This window comes from Canis lupus, chromosome 18, assembly GCF_003254725.2.
Source record: "Canis lupus dingo isolate Sandy chromosome 18, ASM325472v2, whole genome shotgun sequence".
NCBI classification, from domain to species: domain Eukaryota; kingdom Metazoa; phylum Chordata; class Mammalia; order Carnivora; family Canidae; genus Canis; species Canis lupus.
In genome coordinates this window covers 25,001,022-25,026,447 of record NC_064260.1, presented here as the reverse complement: position 1 = coordinate 25,026,447, position 25,426 = coordinate 25,001,022, and the positions used below count along the sequence as shown (strand labels likewise).

The 25,426-nt window shown below is 37.3% G+C and overlaps 1 protein-coding gene across 6 annotated transcripts in view; it reads right to left on the bottom strand.

The window, feature by feature from the left end:
* Positions 1-8,059: 8,059 nt before the first annotated feature.
* Positions 8,060-25,426, bottom strand: part of SEPTIN14 (septin 14) — a 93,456-nt gene continuing 76,089 nt past the window's right edge. For 3 of the 6 annotated variants that reach the window (XM_049096591.1, XM_025449456.3, XM_025449460.3), the window contains 4 exons: positions 23,515-23,611; positions 21,626-21,794; positions 18,524-18,656; positions 8,064-8,474 (listed from right to left, as the gene is read on the bottom strand). In XM_049096591.1, coding sequence (XP_048952548.1) covers positions 8,295-8,474; positions 18,524-18,656; positions 21,626-21,794; positions 23,515-23,611 — 579 coding nt within the window. In that variant the 3' untranslated portion in view covers positions 8,064-8,294. Of the gene's footprint in view, positions 8,475-18,523; positions 18,657-21,625; positions 21,795-23,514; positions 23,612-25,426 lie in introns of all 6 variants that reach the window. The other 3 variants (XM_049096589.1, XM_049096590.1, XM_049096592.1) reach the window with 3 other exon arrangements.

Here is a 25,426-nt window from a genome sequence, read left to right as displayed (position 1 = left end):
GTTCAAGTACACTTCCTGGTCCTCTATCCGTTTCGATGCCCTTGGGAACCCCAATTAAACGTAGATTTTTCCTTCTGAGGCTGTCATTTATTGCCCTTAACCTTTACTCATATTCTTTTTTTATAAATTTATTTTTTATTGGTGTTCAATTTGCCAACATATAGAATAACACCCAGTCCTCATCTCGTCAAGTGCCCACCTCAGTTCCTGTCACCCAGTCACCCCCAACCCCTCTCCACCTCCCCTTCCACCACCCCTAGTTCGTTTCCCAGAGTTAGGAGTCTTTCATGTTCTGTCTCCCTTTCTGATATTTCCCACTCATTTTTCTCCTTTCCCCTTTATTCCTTTTCACTATTTTTTATATTCCCCAAATGAATGAGACCATGTAATGTTTGTCCTTCTCCGGTTGACTTATTTCACTCAGCATAATACCCTCTAGTTCCATCCATGACGAAGCAAATGATGGGTATTTGTCGTTTCTAGTGGTTGAGTAATATCCCATTGTATACATAAACCACATCTTCTTTATCCATTCATCTGTTGATGGACACTGAGGCTCCTTCCACAGTTTAGCTATTGTGGACATTGCTGCTATAAACATCGGGGTGCAGGTGTCCCGGCATTTCACTGCATCTGTATCTTTGGGGTAAATCCCCAGCAGCGCAGTTGCTGGGTCTTAGGGCAGATCTATTTTTAACTCTTTGAGGAAACTCCACACAGTTTTCCAGAGTGGCTGCACCAGTTCACATTCCCACCAACAGTGTAAGAGGGTTCCCCTTTCTCCGCATCCTCTCCAACATTTGTGGTTTCCTGCCTTGTTTATTTTGCCCATTCTCACTGGTGTGAGGTGGTATCTCATTGTGGTTTTGATTTGTATTTCCCTGATAGCAAGTGATGCGGAGCATTTTCTCATGTGCTCCTCATATTCTTTTAATTCTTTTTCTCTTTTCTCCTCGGTTAGCTTCCTTGCCATCAACTTTTCTTCTATGTCACTCTCTCATTCTTCTACCTCATTAACCCTCGTCATTAGGACCTCCAGTTTGGATTGCATCTTATTCAATTGATTTTTAATTTTGGCCTGATTAGATCTAAATTATGCAGTCATGAAGTCTCTTGAATCCTTTATGCTTTTATCTAGAGCCATCAGTAGCTTTATAATTGTGCTTCTGAATTGGCTTTCTGACACTGAATTGTAATCCAAATTTTGTAACTCTGTGGGAGAGAGTACTGTTTCTGATTCTTTTTTTTTGTGGTGAGTTCTTCTTTATAGTCATTTTGCTCAGTGCAGAGTGGCTAAAAACCAGTTGTACTCGAAAAAGGAAGAAAAAAAGAGAAACAAAGGAGAAAAAACAAACAAAAAAGCAAAGAACAGAAAGCAAAAACTAAAACAAAACAAGGAGTTCTATCCTCTGGTTCTATATACTGTAAATCTCTCAACTTCCCCTGGAGCTTTCCATCACTGCTCTGTGAAGAACTTGTTCTTTCCCTGTCCTTCCAGTTGGTCTTCTGGGGGAGGGGATACTCTACTGATTCTCAAGGTGTGTGCACCTGGGGGAGCTGCTCCGCCCCCTGCCAGGTGCACAGCTCAGTGGGAGATGTTTATCCTGTGCAACATCTGTTCCCTCACGGCCCCACTCAGTCTCAGGCACAGGGTGACAAAAGGAGAAACAACAGTGGCGGCAGACAGCTCTCCAGCCTCAGAGTCAGTTCCAGCAGTAACTACCACAGTCTCCCAGTCCGGACTGGCCTGGATGCTCCGGGGGCTTGACACTGATCTGCACAGCCTGGGGCCACCCGGCAGCAGGAGCGTCCTCGCTGTCCTGGGCCCTCCCGGTCTCCACCTGTTCTGGGGGAGGCAGGATCCTGGGCTATGTCCCCCAGAGCCCAGGTATCCAGGGCCTGTGCTTCTGGAATCGGGCTCCCGCAGCTGCGCAGCCCCTCCATCCGGAACCACCCCCTGAGCCGCTCCCGGGGCCCTGAAGGGCGCACTCTAGCCCTTTAGGGAGCTTGGCCTGCGGCATGTGGCTGCTTTTCCCGGGGGCGCCCCTCCTCTGTTAGGGACTCCGGGAACCTGGGGGCTCCACTGCCCCTCCTGGGCTCCTGCCCGAGTTCCCTGTGGGCGCCTTTCCATCTGGGAAGATTTTTAAAGTTTCTCCTCTGGGCCTGGGCTTTCCTGTCCTGGAGGCTCTCGCAGCCTGCCTTTAGCCCGGCCCCTCGCGGTGGCCCCTCTCCCACTGGATTCTTTTTTATTTATTTTTACTTGTTTCAGTCTTCCTACTTTGTTAAAAGTGCAAACTCCTCTCTCTGTAGCGTTCCAGCTATTCTGTCTTTAACTCTCAGACCGAATTCGTAGGTTTTTGGGATGATTTGAAAGTAATCTAGGTAAGTTGGTGGGGACAGGAGACTTGGAGACCCTACTCTTCCTCCATCTTGCCCCGCCCTCTTGTCTTTGGGTGTTGAGTCTGATAAGTTCTTAATAGATTTTGGATTCTAGCCCTTTTTCTGATATGTCATTTGAACATATCTTCTCACATTCTGTAGGCTGCCTTTTAGTTTTGCTGACTGTTTCCTTTGCCGTGCAGAAGACTTTATCCCTATGAAGTCCCAATACTTAAATTTTTGCTTTCTTTCCCCTTGCCTCTGCAGACGTGTCTAGGAAGAAGTTTTTCGGCTGAGGGCAAATAGTTTACTGTCTGTGTTCCCCTCTGGAATGTGGATGGATTCTGGTCACACGTTTAGGTCTTTCATACAGTTTGAGTTTATTTTTGTGTTTGGTGTTAGAAAGTGGACCAATTTCTTTCCTGTGCATATGGCTGCCCAGATTTCTGAACACTATTTGTTGAAGAGATTTCTTCCATTGGATCTTTTCCTACTCTGTTGAAAATGAGTTCACCATAGAGTTGAGAGTCCATTTCTGGGTTCCGATTCTGTTCCATTGATCTACATGTCTGTTTTTGTACCAGTGCCACACTGTCTTGATGATCACAGCTTTGTGAGACAGCTTGAAGTCAGGCATTGTGATGCCCATAGCTTTGCATTTCTTTTCCAACATTCCTTTGGATACTTGGGGTCTTTTCTGGTTCCATACAAATTTTAGACTTGTTTGTTCCAGCTCTTTGAGAAATGCTACTGGTATTTTGATAGGGATTGCACTGAACGTGTAAATTGCCCTGGGTAGCATAGAAACTTTAAGGACATGTATTCTTCCAATCCATGAGCATGGAATATTTCTCCATTTCTTTGTATCTTCCTCAATTTCTTTCATAAGTGTTCTACAGTTTTCAGAGCACACCTTTACCTCTTTGGTTAGGTTTATTCCTAGGTATCTCATGTTATTTGGTGCAATTGTAAATGGGATTAATTCCTTGGTTTCTTTTTCTTCTGTTTCATTGTTGGTATATAGAAATTCAACAGACTTCTGTGCATTGATTTTATACCATGCGACTTTGCTGAATTCCTTTAACAGTTCTAGAAATTTTTTGGTGGAATCTTTTGGGTTTGCTACATAGAGTATCATGTCATCTGCAAAGAATGAAATTTTAACTTCTCTCCTCTTCTGAATACCTTTGATTTCTCTTTGTTGTCTAATGGCCAAGACTAGGTCACCAAGTACTAACTTCAACAACAGTGATGAGTGGACATCCTTATCCTGTTCCTCCCCATTGAGTAAGATATTAGCTGAAGGTCTTTTGCATCTGACCTTTATAATGTTGAGATATGTTCCTACTATCCCTACACTGAATTTTTTCAAGAAAGTATGCTGTATTTTGCCAAATGCTTTTTCTGAATCCATTGAGAGAATTATATGATTCTTTTCCTTTCTTTATTGATGTGGTGTGTCACACTGAATGTTTTGTTGGTGTTTAACCACACCTGCAGTGCAGGAATAAATGCCACTTGATCGTGATGAATAATCATTTTAATGTACTGTTGCATCATATTAGGTAGAATCTTGTTCTGAATTTTTGAATTATATTCACCAGGGATATTGGACTGCAATTTTCCTTTAAAGTGGGGTCTTTAGTTTCAGGATCAAGGTGATGCTGGCTTCATAGAATGAGTTTGGAAGTTTGCCTTCCATTTTTGTTCTTTGGAATATATTCAGAAAAATAATATTAATTCTTTCTTAAATGTCTGGTAGAATTCCCCTGGGAATCCATCCAGTCCTAGAATATTGTTTGTTGGGAGAATTTTGATGACTGCTTCAATTTCTTTGCTGTTTATGGATCTGTTCAGCTGTTCTATTTCTACTTGTTTGAGTTTTGTTAGTTTTAGAAGTTTATATGTTTCTAGGACTGCATACATTTCTTCTAGATTGCCTAATTTGTTGCCATACATTTGCTCATAGTATTCTCCCACAATTGTATGTCTTTGGTGTGGTTGTGATTTTATTTATTTGGGCCTTTTCTCTTTTCTTTTAGATAAGTGTGACTAGGGGGGATTGTCAATTTGGTTAATTCCTGCAAATAACTGGTTCCTAGTTTGGTGGATGTGTTCTACTGGCTTTTAAAATTTTATATTATTGTTTACTTCTCAAATCTTTTTTATGTCCCCTATTCTGCTGGATTTAGGCTTTATTTGCTGTTTTTTTCCAGCTTCTTTAGGTGTAAGATTACGTTGTGTATTTGAGACTTCTTTTGCTTCTTAGATCGGTATGTACTGCTATATACTTCTCCCTTAGGGTCACCTTTGCATGCCTCAAATGTTTTGGAATATCATTTCTTCATTTTCATTTGCTTCCATGTATTTTTATGTCTTTCTTTAATTTACTTTTGACCTATTAATTTTTTAGGAGGATGTTTATTAACCTGCAGTTATTTGTGATCCCTCCAACTTTTTTCTTGTGGTTGACTCCAAATTTCATAGCATTACGGTCTGAAACTACATATTGTATGCTCTCAATCTCTTTGGACCAGTTGAGTCCTGATTTGTGACCCAAGATGTGATCTATTTTGGAGAATTTTCCATGTGCACTCAAAAAGAATGTGTATTCTGTTGATGTTGGATGAAATGCTCTGAATATATCTGCTAAGTCCATCTGGTGCAGTGTGGCATTCAAAACCCTTGTTTCCTTGTTGTTCTGCTGAGGTGATCTGTCCATTGTTGTGAGCAGGGTGTTAAAGTCCTCTACTATTATTGTATTATTATCAATGGATTTTTTAATATGAATTATTAGATTGCTGTATATATTTGGCTGCTCCCAAGTTAGGGGCATAAAAATTTGCAACTGTTATATCTTCCTTTTGGAAATAACCCTATATTAAGATATAGTGCCCTTCTTCATCTCTTATTACAGTCCTTGTTTTAAAATCTAGTTTTCCTGGTATAAGGATGGCTACTGCAGCTTTCTTTTGATGTCCATTAACATGATAGATGGTTCTCTGCCCCTTCACTTTTTTTTTAAGGATTTTATTTATTTATTCATGAGAGACATAGAGAGAAAGAGAAGCAGAGACACAGGCAGAAGGAGAAGCAGGCTCCTCGCAGGGAGCCCGATTTGGGACTTGATCCTGGGTCTCCAGGGTCATGCCCTGGGCCAAAGGCAGCGCTAAACCTCTGAGCCACCTGGGCTGCCCATGTCCCTTCACTTTCAATCTGGAGGTGTCTTTGGGTCTAAATGAGTCTCTTGTAAACAGCATGGAAAGTAGTCTTATTTTTTATCCATTCTGATGCCCTGTGTCTTTTGCTTGGAATATTGTGTCCATGTACATTCAGAGTAATTATTGAAAGATATGAATTTAGTGCCACTGTATTACATGTAAAGTCCCTGTTCCTGTAGATTGTCTCTGTTCCTTTCTTGTCTTTGTTACCTTTTGTCTCTCTTTCTGTTCAAAGTGTCCCCTCTAATTTCCTGCAGGGCTTGCTTAGTGGTCATGAACTCATTTAGTTTCTTTTTGCCCTGGAAACTCTTCATCTTCCTTCTCTTCTAAATGAAGGCCTTGCTGTATGAAGTATTCTTAGCTGATAACTTGGTCAGTCCTCTGCAGAGTTCTTCCTCATTTGCAATGGAGAGTTCTTGGACCTTTAATTTATGTAAGTATACTTTGATTTGTTTGTTGAAAAAAAAATCCTGGAAAGAAAGAAAAGAGAGAGAGGGATAAAAGAGAAAAAGGAAAGCCTGCTCAAAAAAAGGAAAGGAAAGAGAACAAAGAAAACCAAACAGACAATCAAAACAATTAGCTTGATTCCAAAGAAAAAGAAAGGAAAAATAAAGCAAAGAAAAAAAGAAGCCTGATCCAAAGAAAAATGAGAAAAAGAAATTTAAACACAGACTAACAAGCACACATAAAACTATAAGCCTGATTCCAAAGAGAAGAGACAAAAGAATTAGTAAAAAGAATATATATGTGTGTGTGTACATATATATATATATATACAGCCCTTTATATAATACACACACACGCGCGCGCACACACACACACACGCACACATGCACACACACACACACAGTCTGGCTATTTCTACCAGAATTGAAGGGATGCTTTGAAGCACTGCATGATTAATAGACTCGGTGCATGTGGCCTGCTGCCTGTTTGGTCTTCTGCAGGAGAGGCCTTCTGTGCTGGCTCAGAGTCAATCCTGCCCTTGTAGAAAAAAAAACAAAACAGTTGCCAAGAAAGGATGGGGGGATAGTTGGGATTGATATAAGCAGCTCCCACCTCCACTGGTGGCCACTTTGTTGCTCTCTGATGTCTGTGTTGGTAGCAGGAGTAAAATGGTGAAATTCCCTTCTCTCTTCCTCAGATGGGATCACACATTGCTTGCTGTTCAGGAAGCCATCACAGAAGAGTGAAAGCTGTTAGCACACCCAGAGCCCACTTCTGCATTTTATCTTTGGCAGGGCTGGGATTCAAAACTCCAAATCTTAAAGGAGCCAACCACTCAGATCTACTCCTTTTTCTGGATTAGAGCTTAGCTGTGCTCTGACTAGTGCCCTTTGCCCCAGAAAATCAGTCTTCTGCCTTTATAGTGCTCAGAAGCTATGATATGTCCACCTCAAAAAGCAGTGACCAGAATATCCACCCTCTGCCCTCGCCTTTGTCCCCTGCTTATGAAAGGCCATTTGCTGGTACCTGCAGGATCTTTTTCCTTGGAGAAGCAATATACCCTCTTCCAAATGTACTGCAGGAGGGGGAACAATCTCTGTTACCCTGGTGATCCCTACACCATTCTGTGTGCATTCCAAGACCAGAGCCCTCCTTCTCTCCGGAGTGCATGTTACAGGTCTGCTCCTATGAAAGTCACATGCTTTCAAAACCTCTGAGTGTGAGCTCCACACACTGTGAAACATTAATGCCACTCAGTTTCCAAGCTCCTCAGTCTTGGTCCAAGAGGTTTTCTTCTTGTGAGAACCCAATACCTCACTCTTTTAATTCCTCTATCCCACTCTCCCTTTTCTCTCTTTGTGGAAACAGTTCTGTCTCCTCTGCAGCACAAAAGTTTTTATCTCCCTAATTCACTTCCATGTACCTCTCACCTGCCATGCTGTCTCCCTCAAACTGTGGAGATCCTTCTTCCAATCCTCGGATCAATGTCCTGGGTATTCCAAGTGATCTGACCTCAATATGGCTGTGTTTAAGTGACAGGGAAAGCCCAGAATCTCCCTACTTCTTCACCATCTTAACTACTCTCTCCTAAGATTAGCTTTTTATACCATATTTTATGCATATGGCTCATGAACAAATCTCCTACTTCTTTTTTAAAAAATCTCCTACTTGTATATTTAGATATGTTAAAAAGTGTGCACTGGAATCATAGCCGGAGTTATGGTAAAAAAAAAATCCCATAGCTAATCTACATTACTTACACTGTGCTATATATTCTTTTGATTGTTTTTTTTCTGGGCAGCCCCTGTGGCCCAATGGTTTGGCACCGCCTTTGGCCCAGGGCATGATCCTGGAGTCCTAGGATCGAGTCCCATGTCAGGCTCCCTGCATGCAGCCTGCTTCTCCCTCTGCCTGTGTCTCTGCCTCTCTCTCTTTCTCTCTCTCTCTCTCTCTGAGTCTGTCATGAATAAATAAATAAATAAATAAATAGTCTTTAAAAATGATTATTTTTTTCTTTTTAGCAAATATTTATTGAATGGAAACTTTATTGTAAACACTGAGGATACAGAATCCAACAAGATGATCAGGGTACCTGCTCTTGAGGAGTTAACATTCTAGTTGGGGAATATATACAATAAGAATACAAATTTTAAAAATTAGTACAATTAAGTACTATGAAGGTAATCTCATAGGAATGTAGAACTGAGCATGATAGGGTTCTACAATGCACAGAATAGTAAGAGAGGACTATTTCTTACGATCTTTCTCTTTCTTTATGTTGGTGCACACTTGAGTCTGTAATGTTTCAGAAACAGCCTTCATTTTATAAAAATCTATTATTTCTTCTTCCAGTTGTCTTCTCTCCTCCTCAAGTTTCATTGTCTCCTCTTGTTGGACTCTTTTAAGATGATCAAACTTTTTCTGTAGCTGTGAAACAAACGTGCAGTTGTGACTCAAAGCACACTATGGTAGAACATGCCCAGGAACATGCTTGTCTTTCCTACTGGTTATCAAACATAACCTAGTCATTAGAATAGAGCTTGATCTTAATTGCCTCAAATTTTCATATTTAAAGTAAAAAATTAGATATGGAATTTCCTTCTTACTTTTAATTTTAACCATTGAACCAAATGTAATAAAACACAGTTATGAAAAACACTCAATTGTAGAAAAATTTCCTAATGAGGTATATATTTTTAACTCTACAATTTCCCATAAACTTCTTTGAGTAAAATTTGATAGATTCATGTCCACTAAAAATACATACATTAAAATATGACATGGAATATAAAATATTTCTTGACACTTTATTTGGTGAAGGTATTTTGAAAGAAAGTCAGATAATTTCCTCAGTTAAGTAAGGTTAGCATAATTATAGGAAGAAACAAAAACCTCATTCAGTTACTTTTATTTGCTTTTATAATCTTTGGGACTTAAAATGAGCCTAATTAACTATAAGAAGCAGATAATATCATCTTAGTTTCCATTAAAGAAAGCCCTGGATTTTTTAGCATGACTTCATTCAATATAAAGATTGCTTGTGGGCAGCCCTGGTGGCTCAGCGGGTTTAGCACTGCCTCCAGCCCAGGGCGTGATCCTGGATCCCCGGGATCAGGTCCCGCATCGGGCTCCCTGCATGGAGACTGCTTCTCCCTCTGCCTGTGTCTCTCCCTCTCTGTGTGTGTGTGTCTCCATGAAAACGTAAATAAAATTTTTTTAAAAAATCAGGGTTCTTTAAAAAAAAGATTGCTTGTATACATCAGAGGAAGTATGATTTTTAAAGCTATGGCTAGTATGGCATAAAAAGTATGAGGGAAAACTTATTTTCAGTTAACTTTTTGAGAAACAGACTAGGAGTTTAAACTGCCACAATATTAATTAGCTGGCTTATATGGCTGTGAAGAACACAAGCATGTTAAGACTAGTGGTTCTCAACTCTAAATGGCCATTATAATAATTTGGTAAGGTTGCAAGTTTCCCAAAGCATAGGATGCACACAGGTCAGTTGCATCACACTCTCTGGAGTGGAAACCTGAGCATCACCACTATTAGAAATTCCTCAGGTGACTAATGTGCAGCAAAGTTTGAGATCCATGGTTTTAAATAAAAATTATTTTTCCTCTGCTGAAGCTGCATGTCTCTTAATTACATTTTCATGCCTGAGAAGGAAATGAATATCTACACACAAGTGAAAGATCTGGGGATATGAGAGTGTGGTATGTATAAATAAGGGTAAAATCAATGAGAAAAGCCTTCACTTAAACATGAGAAGAACTGTAGAACAGATCAATAAAACCAGGAGTTGGTTCTTTGAAAAAATTAATAATATAGATAAACCATTAGCCAGCCTTATTAAAAACAAAAGAGAAAAGACTCTAATTAATGAAATCATGAATGAAAAAGGAGAGATCACAACCAATACAAAGGAAATACAAACGATTTAAAAAAACTTATTATGAGCAGCTATATGCCAATAAATTAGGCAATCTAGAAGAAATGGATGCATTTCTGGAAATCCACAAATTACCAAAACAGGAACAGGAAGAAATAGAAAACTTGAACAGGCCAATAACCAGGGAGGAAATTGAAGCAGTCATCAAAAACATCCCAAGACACAAAAGTCCAGGGCCAGATGGCTTCCCAGGGAAATTCTATCAAACATATAAGAAGAAAAAATACCTATTCTACTAAAGCTGCTCCGAAAGCTAGAAAGGGATGGAATACTTCTAAACCCATTTTATGAGACCAGCATCACCTTGATTCCAAAACCAAAGACTCCACCTAAAAGGAGAATTATAGACCAATATCCCTGATGAACACAGATGCAAAAATTCTAAACAAGATACTAGCCAATAGGATCCAACAGTACATTCAGATTATTCACCATGACCAAGTGGGATTTATCCCTGGGATGCAAGCCTGGTTCAACATTCATAAAACAATCAACGTAATAGATCATATCAACAAGAGACAAAACAAGACCCTTAGGATCCTCCTAAAAGATGCAGAGAAAGCATTTGACAAAATACAGCATCCATTCCTGATCAAAACTCTTGATAGTGTAGGGATAGAGGGACATTCCTCAGCATCTTAAAAGCCATCTACGAAAAGCCCACAGCAAATATTATTCTCAATGTAGAAAAACTAAGAGCCTTTCCCCTAAGATCAGGAACAAGACAGGGATGTCCACTCTCACCACTGCTATTCAACATAGCATATAAGTTCTAGCCTCAGCAATCAGACCACAAAAAGAAATAAAAAGCATTCAAATTGGCAAAGAAGAAGTAAAACTCTCCCTCTTCACAGATGACATGATACTGTACAAGAACAAGAAAGCCCAAAAGACTCCACCCCAAGATTACTAGAACTCATCCAGCAATTCGGCAGTGTGGCAGGATACAAAATCAATGCCCAGAAATCAGTTGCATTTCTATACACTAACAATGAGACTGAAGAAAGAGAAATTAAGGAGTTAATCCCATTTACAATTGCACCCAAAAGCATAAGATACCCAGGAATAAACCTAACCAAAGAGGTAAAAGATGTATACCTTAAAAACTAGGGCACAGGGGATCCCTGGGTGGCTCAGTGGTTTAGCGCCTGCCTTCAGCCCAAGGCATGATCCCAGAGTCACAGGATCGAGTCCCACATCGGGCTCCTTACATGAAGCCTGCTTCTCCCTCTGCCTGTGTCTCCTCCTCCTTCTCCTCCTCCTCCTCTGCCTCCCTCTCTCTGTCTCTCTCTGTCTATCATGAATAAATAAATAGAATCTTTAAAAGAAACTACAGAAAACTTCTGAAAGCAATTGAAGAAGACACAAAGAGATGGAAAAATATTCCATGCCATGGATTGGAAGAATTAATATTGTGAAAATGTCAAATGCTACCCAGGGCAATTTACACATTCAAAGTAATCCCTATCAAAATACCATGGACTTTCTTCAGAGAGTTGAAACAAATCATCTTAAGATATGTGTGGAGTCAAAAAAGATGCCAAATAGCCAGAGGAATATTGAAAAAGAAAACCAATGCTGGTGGATCACAAGGCCAGATTTCAGGTTGTACTACAAAGCTGTGATCATCAAGACAGTGTGGTACTGGCACTAAAACAGACACATAGATCAATAGAACAGAATAAAGAACCCAGGAATGAATCCTGAACTCTATGATCAAATAATATTAAACAAAGCAGGAAAGACTATCCACTAAAAAGTTACTGTCTCTTCAATACATGGTGCCGGGAAAATTGGACAGCCACCTGCAAACAAATGAAACTGGACCATTCCCTTTCACCAGACACAAAGATAAACTAAAAATGGATGAAAGATCTAACTGTGAGCCAAGAATCTATCAAAATCCTAGAGGCAACACCCTTTTTGAACTTGGCCACAGCAACTTCTTGCAAAAGACATCTATGAAGGCAAGGGAAACAAAAGCAAAAATGAACTATTGGGACTTATTCAGGATAAAAGGTTCTGCACAGCAAAGGAACAGTCAACAAAACTCAAAGACAACCTACAGAATGGGAGAAGATATTTACAAATGACATATCAGATTAAGGGCTAGTATCCAAGATCTATAAATAACTTATCAAACTCAACACCCAAAAAACAAACAATCCAATCATGAAATGGGCAGAAGACATGAACAGAAGTTTCTCCAAGAAGATCTACACATGGCCAACAAGCATATGAGAAAATGCTCTGCATCACTTGCCATAAGGGAAATACTAATCAAAACCACAGTGAGATCCCACCTCACCCCAGTGAGAATGGCAAAAGTTAACAAGACAGGAAACAACAAATGTTGGAGAGGATGTGGAGAAAGGGAAACCCTTTTGCACTGTTGGTGGGAATGGGAACTGATATAGCCACTCTGGAAAACAGTGTGGAGGTTCCTCAAAGAGTTAAAAAATAGAGCTACCCTATGACCCAGCAATTACACTACTGGGTATTTACCCCAAAGATACAGATGCATTGAAACTGCCAGAACACCTGCCCCCCCAATGTTTATAGCAACAATGTCCACAATAGCCAAACTGTGGAAGGAGCCTCAATGCCCTTCTACAGATAAATGGATAGAGAAGATGTGGTTTATACATACACTGGAATTTTACTCAGCCATCAGAAAGGATGAACACCCACCATTTGCTTCGACATGGTTGGAACTGGAGGGTATTATGCTATATGAAGGAAGTCAATTGGAGAAAGGCAATCATCATATGGTTTCACTCCTATGGGTAATATGAGAAATAGTGAAAGGGATTATAAAGGAAACAAGGAAAACTGAATAGGAATAATTAATGAGGGAGACAACTAATGAGAGATTCCTAACTCTGGGAAACAAATAAAGGGTTGCAGAAGGTGAGGTGGGTGGGCATTGGGTAACTGGTGATAGGAACTGAGGTGGGAACTTGGTATAATGAGCACTGTTATATGTTTGGCAAATTGAATTCAAATTAAAAATGTAAAAAAAGAAAAGAATCAATACCTATACTTCTGAAACTTATGAAAAGTAGAAACTGTATGGGAAGCTTCCAAACTCATTCTATAAGACCAGCATCATCTTGATCCCAAAACTAAACAAAGGGCTCACTAAAAATGAGAATTACAGGCCAATATCCCTGATGAACATGGTTGCAAAAATTCTCATCAAGACACTAGCTAACTGGATCAAATGGTATAATAAAAGAATTATTCACCTCAACTAAGTAGAATTTATCCCTGGGCTGCATTGGGGGTTCAACATCCACATATCAATCAATGTGATAAACCACAGTTAATGAAAGGATAATAGTGACATAACCCTCTCAATAAGATGCAGAAAAAGCACTTGACAAACTACAGCATAATTTCTTGTTAAAACTCTCTATAAAATAGGGATAGAGGGACACATAACCTAACATCATAAAGGGTATATATGAAAGAACCTCAGCTAATATCATCCTGTATGGGGAAAACAGAGAGCTTTCCCCCTAAGATCGGGAACATGCCTGGGATGTCACTGTCACCACTGTTGTTCAACATAATACTGGAAGTCCTAGCCTCAACAATCAGACAACAAAAAAGAAATAAAAGACATCCAAATTGGCCAAGAAGCAGCCAAACTTTCACTATTCACAGATGGCATCATACTTACTCTATGAAGAAAACCCAAAAGACTCCACCAAAAAAATTGCTAGAACTGATACAGTAATTCAGTAATCTGGCATGATATAAATCAATGTACAGAAATCTGTTGCATTTCTATATGCCAACAATGAAGCACAGAAAGGGGAATAAAGCAATTGATGCCATTTAAAGTGTACTAAAAAGTATAACATACCTAGGAATTACACCTAACCAAAGAGATAAAATTTCTGTACTCTGAACACTATGGAACACTATGAATGAAATTGAGGAAGACATAAAGAAATGGAAAACCATTCCATGCTATGGATTGGAAGAACAAATATTGTTAAAATGTCTCTGCTACCCAAAGCAATCTACACCTTCCATGTAATCCTGATCAAATTACCACCAGTATTTTTCACAGAGCAAGAACAGTCCTAAAATTTGTATGGAATCAAATAACCAAAGGAATGTAGAAAAAGAAAACCAAAGCTGGAGGTATCACAATTCTGGACTTCAAGCTCTATTACAAAGCTGTGATCATCAAGTCAGTGTGGTATTGGCATAAAAACAGACACATAGATCAATGGAATGGAATAGAGAACCAAGAAATTGACCCTCAAATTTATAGTCGACTAATCCTTGACAAATCAGGAAAGAAAATGCACTGGAAAAAAAGACAGTCTCTTCAATAAATGGTGTTGGGAAAATTGGACAGCCGCATGCATAAGAATGAAACTGGACCACTTTCTTACACCATACACAAAGATAAATTTACACTCAAAATGGATGAAAGACCTAAATGTGATTCCATCAAATCCTACAAAAAAACACAGGCAGCATCTTCTTTGACCTCAGCTGCAACAACTTCTTCCTAGACATGTCTCCAGAGGCAATGAAAACAAAAGCAAAAACTATTGGGGCTGCATCAGGATGAAAAGCTTCTGCACAGCAAAGGAAATAATCAACCAAACTAAAAGGCAACCTACAGAATGGAAGAAGATGTTCGCAAATGATATATCTGATAAAGGTCTATTATCCAAAATCTATTAAGAACTTATCAACTCAAAGCCAAAAAACCCACAAAAATCCAGTCAAGAAATGGGCAAGTGACATGAACAGACATTTCTCCGAAGAAGACATACAAATGGCCAACAGACATGAAACATCACTCATCATTAGAGAAAAAATCAAAACCACAATGAAATACTACCTCAAACCATTCAGGATGGATAAATTTAGCAACCTGGGAAATAAGAGATGGGGAAAGGATGCAGAGAAAGTGGAACCCTTTTACAGTTTTTTTTAATTTTTTTTTAAGGTATTTATTTATTTATTTTATGATAGTCACAGAGAGAGAGAGAGGCAGAGACACAGGCAGAGGGAGAAGCAGGCTCCATGCACCGGGAGCCGGATGTGGGATTCGATCCCGGGTCTCCAGGATCGCGCCCTGGGCCAAAGGCAGGCGCCAAACCGCTGCGCCACCCAGGGATCCCCCCTTTTACAGTTTTGATAAGAATCCACACTGGTGCAGGAATTCTGGAAAATAGAGGATGCAGAGGTTGTGAGGATGCAGAGAAAGGGGAACCCTCTTGCACTGTTGGCAGAAATGCAAACTGGTGTAGCCACTCTGGAAAAGAGTATGAGTTTTCTCAAAAAGTTAAAAATAGAATTACCCTGTGACCCAGCAATTGCACTACTCAGTATTTACCCAAAAGAAAAAAATACAGGCTCAAATGGTTACATGAATTCTGGTGTTTTAGCAGTATTTTCAGCAATAGCTAAAATCAGAGAGCATCCAAATGTCTATCAACTCATGAATGGATAAAGAAGTGGTATATACATGCAATAGAATACTACTCAGCCATCAAAAAGAATGAATTTTTGCCATTTGCAATGAGTTAGATAAAGCTGGAGTGTATTATGCTAAGTGAATTAAGTCAGAGAATGACAAGTAGCATGATCTCTCTCATATGTGGAATATAAAAAAAACAGATGTACATATGGGAAAGGGGAAAAGAAAAAAGGGAGTGAGGGAACAAGACATAAGTGTACTCTTAATGTTCTAGAATAAACAGAGGGTTAATGGATGGAGGTAGTTGGGAATTGGGCTAGATGAGCGATAGCTATTAAAGGGGACACTTGCTGTGATGAGCACTGGGTGTTGCATGTAGATAGTGAATCCCTGAATTCTACTCCAGAAACCAATATTGCACTCTATGTTAACTAACAATTTTTTGAAGAAAAGAAAGAAATAGACTCTTAATTATAGATAACAAACTGATATTTACCAGAGGGGAAGAACTGGGGAGGATGGGTTAAATAAGTGATGGGAATTAAGGATTGCAGTTGTTGTGATGAGCACAGGGTGGCATATGGAAGTGTTGACTCACTATATTGTACACCTGAAAATAATATAACACTGTATGTCAACTGACTGAAATTAAAATAAAAGCCTTTAAAAAATGAAAAGAAAGATGATCTCTAGTAATGTGGGAAATGTACAAGCGTCTCAGTTTTTAAGTATTTGAAAATTGTAAAGTTGTAATTTTGAATTCTGACTAATCTATCTGCTAGATGTGCTTTAAAAGTTTACTTGTGAGCCTCCACTTTCCTTGTCAGCTAATCCTAGTTGCTGCGTACTTATCATATTTTCAATAATTAAGTTTTTCCTTTTCTGAGAAAGCCTGTACATCTGTTTCCTGTCACTTTGTCCTGTGTGGATGCTTTTACAATCTTGGTCATTTTATTTCTACCAGCATTTTTTCTAAAGTCATTTATTAATCTTTGTTAAGAATTTCAGCTACACGGATGCTCAGCACTTGAGCATTTGTCTTTGGCTCATGCCGTGATCCTGGGTCTAGGATTGAGTCCCACATCAGGCTCCTTGCGGAAAGCCTGCCTCTCCCTCTGCTTATGTCTCTGCCTCTCTCTGTGTGTCTTTCATGAATAATAAAGTCTTAAAAGAAAAAAAGAATTTCATCTACTCATCACTTTGCACAACCAATTTTAGGTTGTTTTTGGTTTTTCTTGAGGGAACATATAACTGAAGAATAGAAGAAAAACTGATGTCCAGAGAGCAAAAATGAAGCAGATGTACATAGATAAGGTCCATAACCAAGGGAATAAGGTAGAGGAGAATTTACATGATTGATTTGGTTTCTGGTCACTTCCTACTCTGGATTTAGGTTATCAGGAGACCCAGCTATGCTTCTTATTCTTGGATTCCATATGAAACCCTTGGATACTTTCAAAACTTAACCTTTATACCTAAGCTGCTAGAATTTGTATTACTTATAGTTCAATTGTCCATGATTCAAATGTCCAAGATGTCCATGATTGAGACATCTGGTATACAGCACCTAGTCACTATTTTGCTTTTATTGAAAAAAATTCATGTTTTGGGACACCCGAGTGGCTCAGTGGTTGAGCATCTGCTTTGGCTCAGGTTATGATCCTGCGGTCCTGGATTAAGTCTCGCATTGGGCTCCCTGCAGGAAGCCTGCTTCTCTCTTTGCCTATATCTCTGCCTCTCTGTGTGTGTCTCATGAATAAATAAAATCTTTACAAAAATATAAAAAAAATCTTTACAAAAATAAAAGAAAAAATGATGTTTCAATTTACCTATTTCTGCTCAAAACTAAATTCTTAAGTTAAACCACATCCACTTGAGAGAATGATATTTATGATTCCAAGCATATTTTTTTGTTAAAAAGGTATTGGTGCAAATAATCAACACTATAGTATAGACCATAAAAAGACTATAGTAGTCTTTTTTTCCATTTCTTTGGAAACATAAAAGAATGAAATGAAAAAGAAATTAACATAGTTCACCAGCCAAAAGCTTTCTAAATAAGTCTTGTGTTAGTCAACATTCACTAACTTATTTATAAAGGAAGAAAAATTTTCAGTAGTAGTGTTACAAAGTAATGACTCTTGGGGTGCCTGGGTGGCTCAATCAGTTAAGCATCTGCCTTTGGCCCAGGTCATGATCTCAGGGTCTTTTTTTTATAAATTTATTTTTTATTGGTATTCAATTCGCCAACATATAGAATAACACCCAGTGCTCATCCCATCAAGTGCCCACCTCAGTGCCATTCACCCAGTCACCCCCACCTCCTGCCCACCTCCCATTCCACCACCCTTAGTTCATTTCCCAGAGTTAGGAGTCTTTCATGTTCTGTCTCCCTTTCAGATATTTCCCACTCATTTTTGGAGGGGGAATATAAAAAATAGTGAAAGGGAATAAAGGGGAAAGGAGAAAAAATGATCTCAGGGTCTTGAGATTGAGACTTACATCGGGCTCTCTGCTCAGTGGGGAGTCTACTTCTTCCTTTCCCTCTGCCTATCTCCCTCTCTCCTTGCTTGTGTTCTTTCTCTCTCTCTCAAATAAGTAAAACCTTAAAAAAGAAAGTAATGACTCTTCACAGAAGTTAATAGCTTGAATTTGTTATAAATTAAAATTTATGTGAAAATTCCAATTATAAAATAAAAGCAAATAGGATTTACAAAATTATTTTCATTTTTTAAAAGGCAAATTCTCCTTCCGCAGTTTGACTATTGTGGACATTGCTGCTATAAACATTGGGGTGCAGGTGTCTTGGCTTTTCACTGCATCTATATCTTTGATTGGCAAATCAAACTCCAATAAAAAATAAATGTAAAAAATAAAATTATACGTTCTAAAAAAATAAAATTGCTGGCAATAATTTTTAAAGCTTATATTCTAAATCCATATTGTAAATAGCTATCTTTAGAAAAATAGCAAATATTCTCCAAACTCATCAACTAAACCCTTGAGATTAAAACTCCCAACTAAAAACACACCTACAAATGAATACAAATTATACCAGACTAGTGAACTTGCCTCTTTTTCAGATTCTTTAAATGTTGTTTCTTTCTCCTTTACTCGCTGCATAAATTTTTGTTTCAATTCTTCTTCTTCCCTCTGACATTGATCATAGAACTTTTGTCTTTTGGCTTCATAGATCTCTTGAAAACTATAAAAAATATGTTATTACTCTCATATTAAAATGGTAATATAAATAACCATGTAAAAATATATACTGTATGTTAAGTCCCATGTGAGGGCATTTACCAACATTTTCTTCATGTATTGAAATAGAAATTTCTATATCATGAGGTATAAAAAAAGTGAGGTACAATATTGTAGAATATATAGACAGTGTGCCTAAAGAATACTAGAATTTTGAAATGATATTAGTGATTGCTTGTTACCACCACCTTTCAATATATCACACTTCTTTAGAACTTTTGATAATAAAACTTGGGAAAACCTCTACTTTATAAGGTTTTTATTTAAAATAAAGCCAGGCAGGGTGTCCGGGTGGCTCAGTAGGTTAAAAGGCTGCATTCAGCTCAGGTTATGATCCCAGGATCTTGGGATCTGGCTGACATTGGGCTCCCTACTCAGCACGGTGCCTGCTTCTCCCTCTTCTTCTGCTGCTCCTCCTGCTTGTGTGCTTTGTCTCTCTCTGATAAATAAATAATATCTTTAGGGCAGCCTGTGGGGCTCAGCAGTTTAGCTCCGACTTCAGCCCAGGGTATGATCCTGGAGACCCAGGATCGAGTCCCACATCAGGCTCCCTGCATGGAGCCTGCTTCTCCCTCTGCCTCTGTCTCTGCCTCTGTGTGTGTCTCTCATGAATAAATAAATAAAATCTAAAAAAAATCTTTAAAAAATAATGTTGGGCATCATAATATAATAATAATATTATTATCAATTATAATAATAAGCATCATAATCAAAATCATATAGTACTGACACAAAAATAGACACATAGATAAATGGAACACATATAAAAATGGAACATAGTAGAGAACCCAAAAACAAACCCAGGTTTATATGATTAATTAAGTTATGACAAAGGAAGCAAAAATATACAATGGAAAAAGTCTCTTCAATAATTGGTACTGGGAAACTATCCAGCTACGTGCAAAATTATGAAATTGGACCAGTTTCTTATACCATACACAAAAACAACTGTCAAAATTAATTAAATACCCTAATGTGAAACCTGAAACCATAAAACTTCTGGAAGAGAACATATGCAGTGGTCTCTTGGACACTGACCAACATTTTTCTACCTGTGTCTCCTCAGGCAAAAGAAATAAAAGCAAACATAAACTACTGTGACTACACCAAAATAAAAGGCTTTTGTACAGTGGAGGAAACCATCAAGAAAATGAAAGGCAATCTATTGAATGGAAAAAAAATTGCAAACGATATCTCTGATAAAAGGTTAATAACCAAAATATATAAAGAACTTATATGACTATGACTCAACACTAAAAAAACCCAAAAAACTGATTAAAAAATGGCCAGAGAAAGTGAATAGACATTTTTCTGATGAAAATATACAGCTGGCCAACAGACACATAAAAAATGCTCAACATTTCTATCATCAGGAAATGCAAATCAAACCACAATGAGATATCCTCTTATTCCTGACATAATTGCTAGAATCAAAAAAATAAAAACGTAAAATGTTGGTGAGGATGTGGCAAAAAAGGAGCTCTCATGCATTCTTGAGTAGAATGTAAATTGGTGAAGCCACCGTGGAAAAAAATCATGACGTTTCCTTAAAAAATTAAAAATAGAAATACCATACGTTCCAGTAATCCCACTACTGGTTATTTTCCAAAAGAAAATGAAAACACTAATTTGAAAAAATAAATAAATCCTTATGTTTATTTCAGCACCATTTATCTTAGCCAAGATATGGAAGCAACCTAAGTTTCCATCAATAGATGAATGGATAAACAAGATGTGGTGTGTGTGTGTGTGTTAAGAATATTACTCAATCTTAAAAAAGAATAAGATCTCGCTACTTATGATGTGGATGGACCTAGGGAGTATGACACAAGTGAAATGTCAGACAGACATAGAAAGAAAAGTGCTATATGATTTCATTTGTGTGTAGAATCTAAAAACTAAGCAAATGAACAAACAAATAAACAAGAAAAGGAGAAACAGAAGAATAAATACAGAGAACAAACTGGTGATTGCTAAAGGGAAGGGGAGTGGGGGAGATGGGCAAAATGGGTGAAAGGGAGTGGGAGGTACTGGCTTCTGGTTACAGTATAAATAAAACATGGAGATGAAAAGCACAACATAGGAAATATAGTAAGTGGTATTATAATAATGTTGTATGGTGACAAGTGGTAGCAACACTTGGGGTGAGCATAGCATAATGTATAAAGTTATAAAACAATTATGTGTACACCTGAAACTATTGTAATACTAGGTATCAACTATACTTCTTTTTAAAATGATTTTAAGACTGAAAAAAATCTGTTTTTCCTACCATCTTTCTTTAAAAACAATCTCTCTTGCCTCTCAAAATTAAAATTTAAGTCCGGCATCTTTCAAAATTTAAATCAGTTCACTTTTGGCTGTCTTCAAATACCTAAAAAATTGATATACCAGTATCACTGGTATACACTGTCATCCTTTGCAGTACAAATCCTTGTCCTCTTAAAATAACTAAATACATCTGCTCTCAAACTATTTTCACTTGACTTCTCCAACATTACTGCTGCTTTTCCTCCTTCCTTCATCCAGCATTCAATGTGATGTCCCTTGCCATTCTCAATATCCTCTGCTAGCCTTTATCTATCTTTGCCAATATTTAAAATCTCCTTTATGAACATCTATTTCATATAAAATACAAAAGTAAAAACAAGGTAATATTTTTCTTTTGGAGGTTACACATTTCAACATATGCACATATTGAATACTCCTATTTGAGCATATAAATGGGTCATTGAATTACATTGCTGTTAATAATTCTCTCCATCTAAGTCTGATGATGATTCAAAAAATACAATTCAGGATGACCAGAATGTGAAATGTACAGTTACCCTCTTTCCCAAATGATTGAATCTCATGGTTTTACAGGATTTCTAAATCTTGTTAGCTTCTTCTGACAAGATCTCTTCCACTCACCTAAGTGGCTTGTTGTCTGGACCCACATCAGTAAAGCCCATTTTCTTCAGTTTGCAGCATCTGTAACGTTCGTAGTGCTGAATGTGGGTTTGTTCTTTCAGGTCTTCCATATTTATACAAAGAAGCATATCCCGGAGCTTGATAAAATCACAGTGATTTTCATTTTCCACTAGGAAGGAAAATAAGAAAGCAACAATACTTATCATCAACTCTTGGCACTCAATAAGTATTCTTGAGTGAATGTATGCATGAAAAACACGTTTAAAGTAATAACTAAGAGATCATTATGATTAATAGATATAATTCTTTGTAATTTATCTGTTATAAGCAGAGTTTGTTTTTGGATCAGGAAATTTATCTTAAATTTATTAGCCAAAGAATAAATAGGAAAGAGTGAATTAACATGTTATATATTAGTGTATGGTATAGTTTTTTGTTAATAATTGTTGGTATTTTACAAGTGCCCCCAAGGTATTTCACAGAGCACTAACAAAGAACGTAACATATAATTTCACTAAAGTAAATAATTTCATAATGTAAATCCTGCTACTATGAAGACACCAAAAATTATGCATATTTTCATTCTCAAATACTATTTATACCCCATATTTATGAGACCAAATTAGTTACTATTTAAAATCAATCAATAAATTTGCATGGCTCTTTCCTGTGTATATATTTTATTGTGCATGACATTATAACCAAATTTCATATTAATTAAAATATATTGTTTTTAAGTGTTTCATAAATTTAATTTTTAATGTATCAATTAATAAAACAACATTTTGGAAACTAGTACAAGTGGAGATAATCCAATATCCAATAATTTGCATTAAAATTATATAAACCAGAGAATAAGTGACTGCCTGTTAAAAAATTTCAACTCATCACAATGTTAGTTTTTTTTAAAGATTTATTTATTTATTTATTTATTTATTTATTTATTTATTTATTCATGATAGACACAAACAGAGAGAGAGAGAGAAAGAGAGAGAGGCAGAGACACAGGAGGAGGGAGAAGCAGGCTCCATGCAGGAGCCCGACACGGGACTCAATCCTAGGACTCCAGGATCGCGCCCTGGGCCGAAGGCAAGCGCTAAACCGCTGAGCCACCCAGGGATCCCCAATGTTAGATAGTTAATATAAATATTTAAGTATAATTTTTCTGGGATAGCCTGGGTGGCTCAGCAAAAGCATCTGCCTTTGGCCCAGGGTGCGATCCTGGAGTCCAGGAATCCAGTCCCACATCAGGCTCCCTGCGATGAACCTGCTTCTCCCTCTACCTGTGTCTCTGTCTGTCTCTCTCTGTGTCTCATGAATAAATAAATAAAATCTTTTTAAAAAGTATAATTTTTCCAAAGATAAATTACATTTCATTATTTTAAAAATAGTTTACCATACTTTTTGTCTATTGACCATTTAAAAATGCCTTATAAATTAAGTAGTAATTAATATATGTAACAGGTTTTAAACACTAGTATTTGTGCTTTAATTTTGTTCAAAGATCTTTTGTTCAAAGCACTTTCCAACATTCTGAATGTAATAATTTATGCACAGAGAGATACTATGCATATGTCAGGTTGGGGTAAATGAAGAGATTCTAGCAAACCTCTGTGAATTTTTGTCTAAAGAACTACCTAGTAAACTCCTATGAGAATGAATTATAGTCAAAGTAAGAATTGTCTTAAATGAAAAAGAATTTGTGTTTTTCATTAGTAACTCTTAATTCACTGTTTAGCAACAATTACCAGCGCTGACTCAAGTCAAAATATTTTAAGACTCTAAGAATACACACAAACACACACACAACACACACACACACACACACACACACACACACACACACACACACTTTCCTGAGCAAGCCTGCTCACTTCCATCACATTTACCTTGTAAAACTCCCCAAGGGTACTGACGGCCTCTGACCATTCTTTTTCCAACTTTCACTTCATCCCTACTCCCTACTACAGCAAATGGTAATTGTCCCTAAAAGTAAGAACAACTTTAATCATGTTCCCATATACCAATATGGCCTACTCTGTTAATTATTTCTGTTTTGGAAATCTATAGAGACAAGAATAACATAATAAGTTTATTCCAATAAGGCATCTACCCTATCACAGATTTTATGCTTGGTAGTAAATATGTGCAAATTAATTTTTTTCAAGCATTATCATCAAGCCATGCAGACAACTGAGAACTGTCTGCTGAGTAAAGACAAAAGCAAGGGGTTCTGCTGTGGGAAATACAAATAAAAAGTATTTTTATGAGACATAATATTTTTCATATTATCTTTACCCTGAAATGAAAAAACGTTGAGGAAAGAATAAATAAAACACTTTTAACTCCAGTACAGAAGTTAAAATGGGAAGTATTAAGGAAAAAACTCTAATAACCAGTTAATGGATATACAATTAGAGTATATTAGTAAATAGTACTATATATGTCTAAGTTAATTCTAAACAAAACTAAAGGGTCACTCTGAGATTTGAAAATTAATGTGCAACTCAAGGGAGATTTGGGAAGATGATAAGCAAAGTAAGAAGAATAATCATAAGTAAAAATAAGGCTTTGAGCAGGATGTAAAGACAGCAGAAATATGCAAGATAAATTCATGGTCTGTTAGAAGTTGCATAGATTGTCTGAATAGAAGAGTTGATATACAAAAAGTATCTAAAATAAAAATTATTAGGCATCATGTTAAATATTTAATAATTAACAGTATTTCATTTATTAATTAAATTGGATTAGAAAAATAAAAGTGGGAATCCTGGGTGGCTCAGGGGTTTGGTGCCTGCCTTTGGCCCGGGGCGTGATCCTGGAGTCCCACAATCGAGTCCCACGTCGGGCTCCTGGCATGGAGCCTGCTTCTCCCTCCTCCTGTGTCTCTGCCTCTCTCTCTGTCTCTATGTCTATCATAAATAAATAAATAAATAAATAAATAAATAAATCTTAAAAAAAATAAAAAGTATTCCCTATGAATTCCTACAGGTACAATTAGAGAGACCAAAATCTTTAAGACAAAACTAAAAAAAAACCACAGAAGAATAAATAAAAATTTTACAATACTCAGCTTTTCAATTCAGAAAACTGTTTAGTTTGTGAAATCTTAAAATAAATGGTGTATGAAAAATAACAAAAGAGAAATTAAAGACACAGAATTAGTACTTACTACTTATTTGTTATATCTAGACCCTGTGTATCAGGCACTTTGCAACCTTTTAAACCTCACAAGAGGCCTTAATAGCCATATCAGTGATCCCATAGTGTATATAAGTTAACGGCCTCAAGGAGGATAGGAATTGTACAAGATCTTATGGATTTTTAAAATAGTTTTGCTCTTTTATAAAGTTTTTATTTAAATTCAAATTAGTTAACATATAGTGTAATATTAGTTTCAGGTGTACAATATAGTGATTCAACACTTCCATTCAACACTTGGTGCTCATCACAAGTGCACTCCCTAATCCCCATCACCTATTTAACCCATCCCCCAAACCCATCTCCCTTCTAATATCCAATCTGTTATCAATACTTAAGCGTCTCTTTCTTGGCTTCCCTCTCTCTCTATTTTCCTTTGATCATTTGTTTTGTTTCTTAAAGCCCACATATGAGTGAAACCATATGGTATTTGTCTTCTTCTGATTTATTTCTTTGGCATTATATTCTCTGGATATATCCATGCCATTGCAAATAGCAAGATTTTGTCTTTTATGACTGAATAATATTCCATTATATAGATATACCACATCTTCTTTATCCATTCATCTACTTATGGACAGTTGGACTGCTTCCATAATT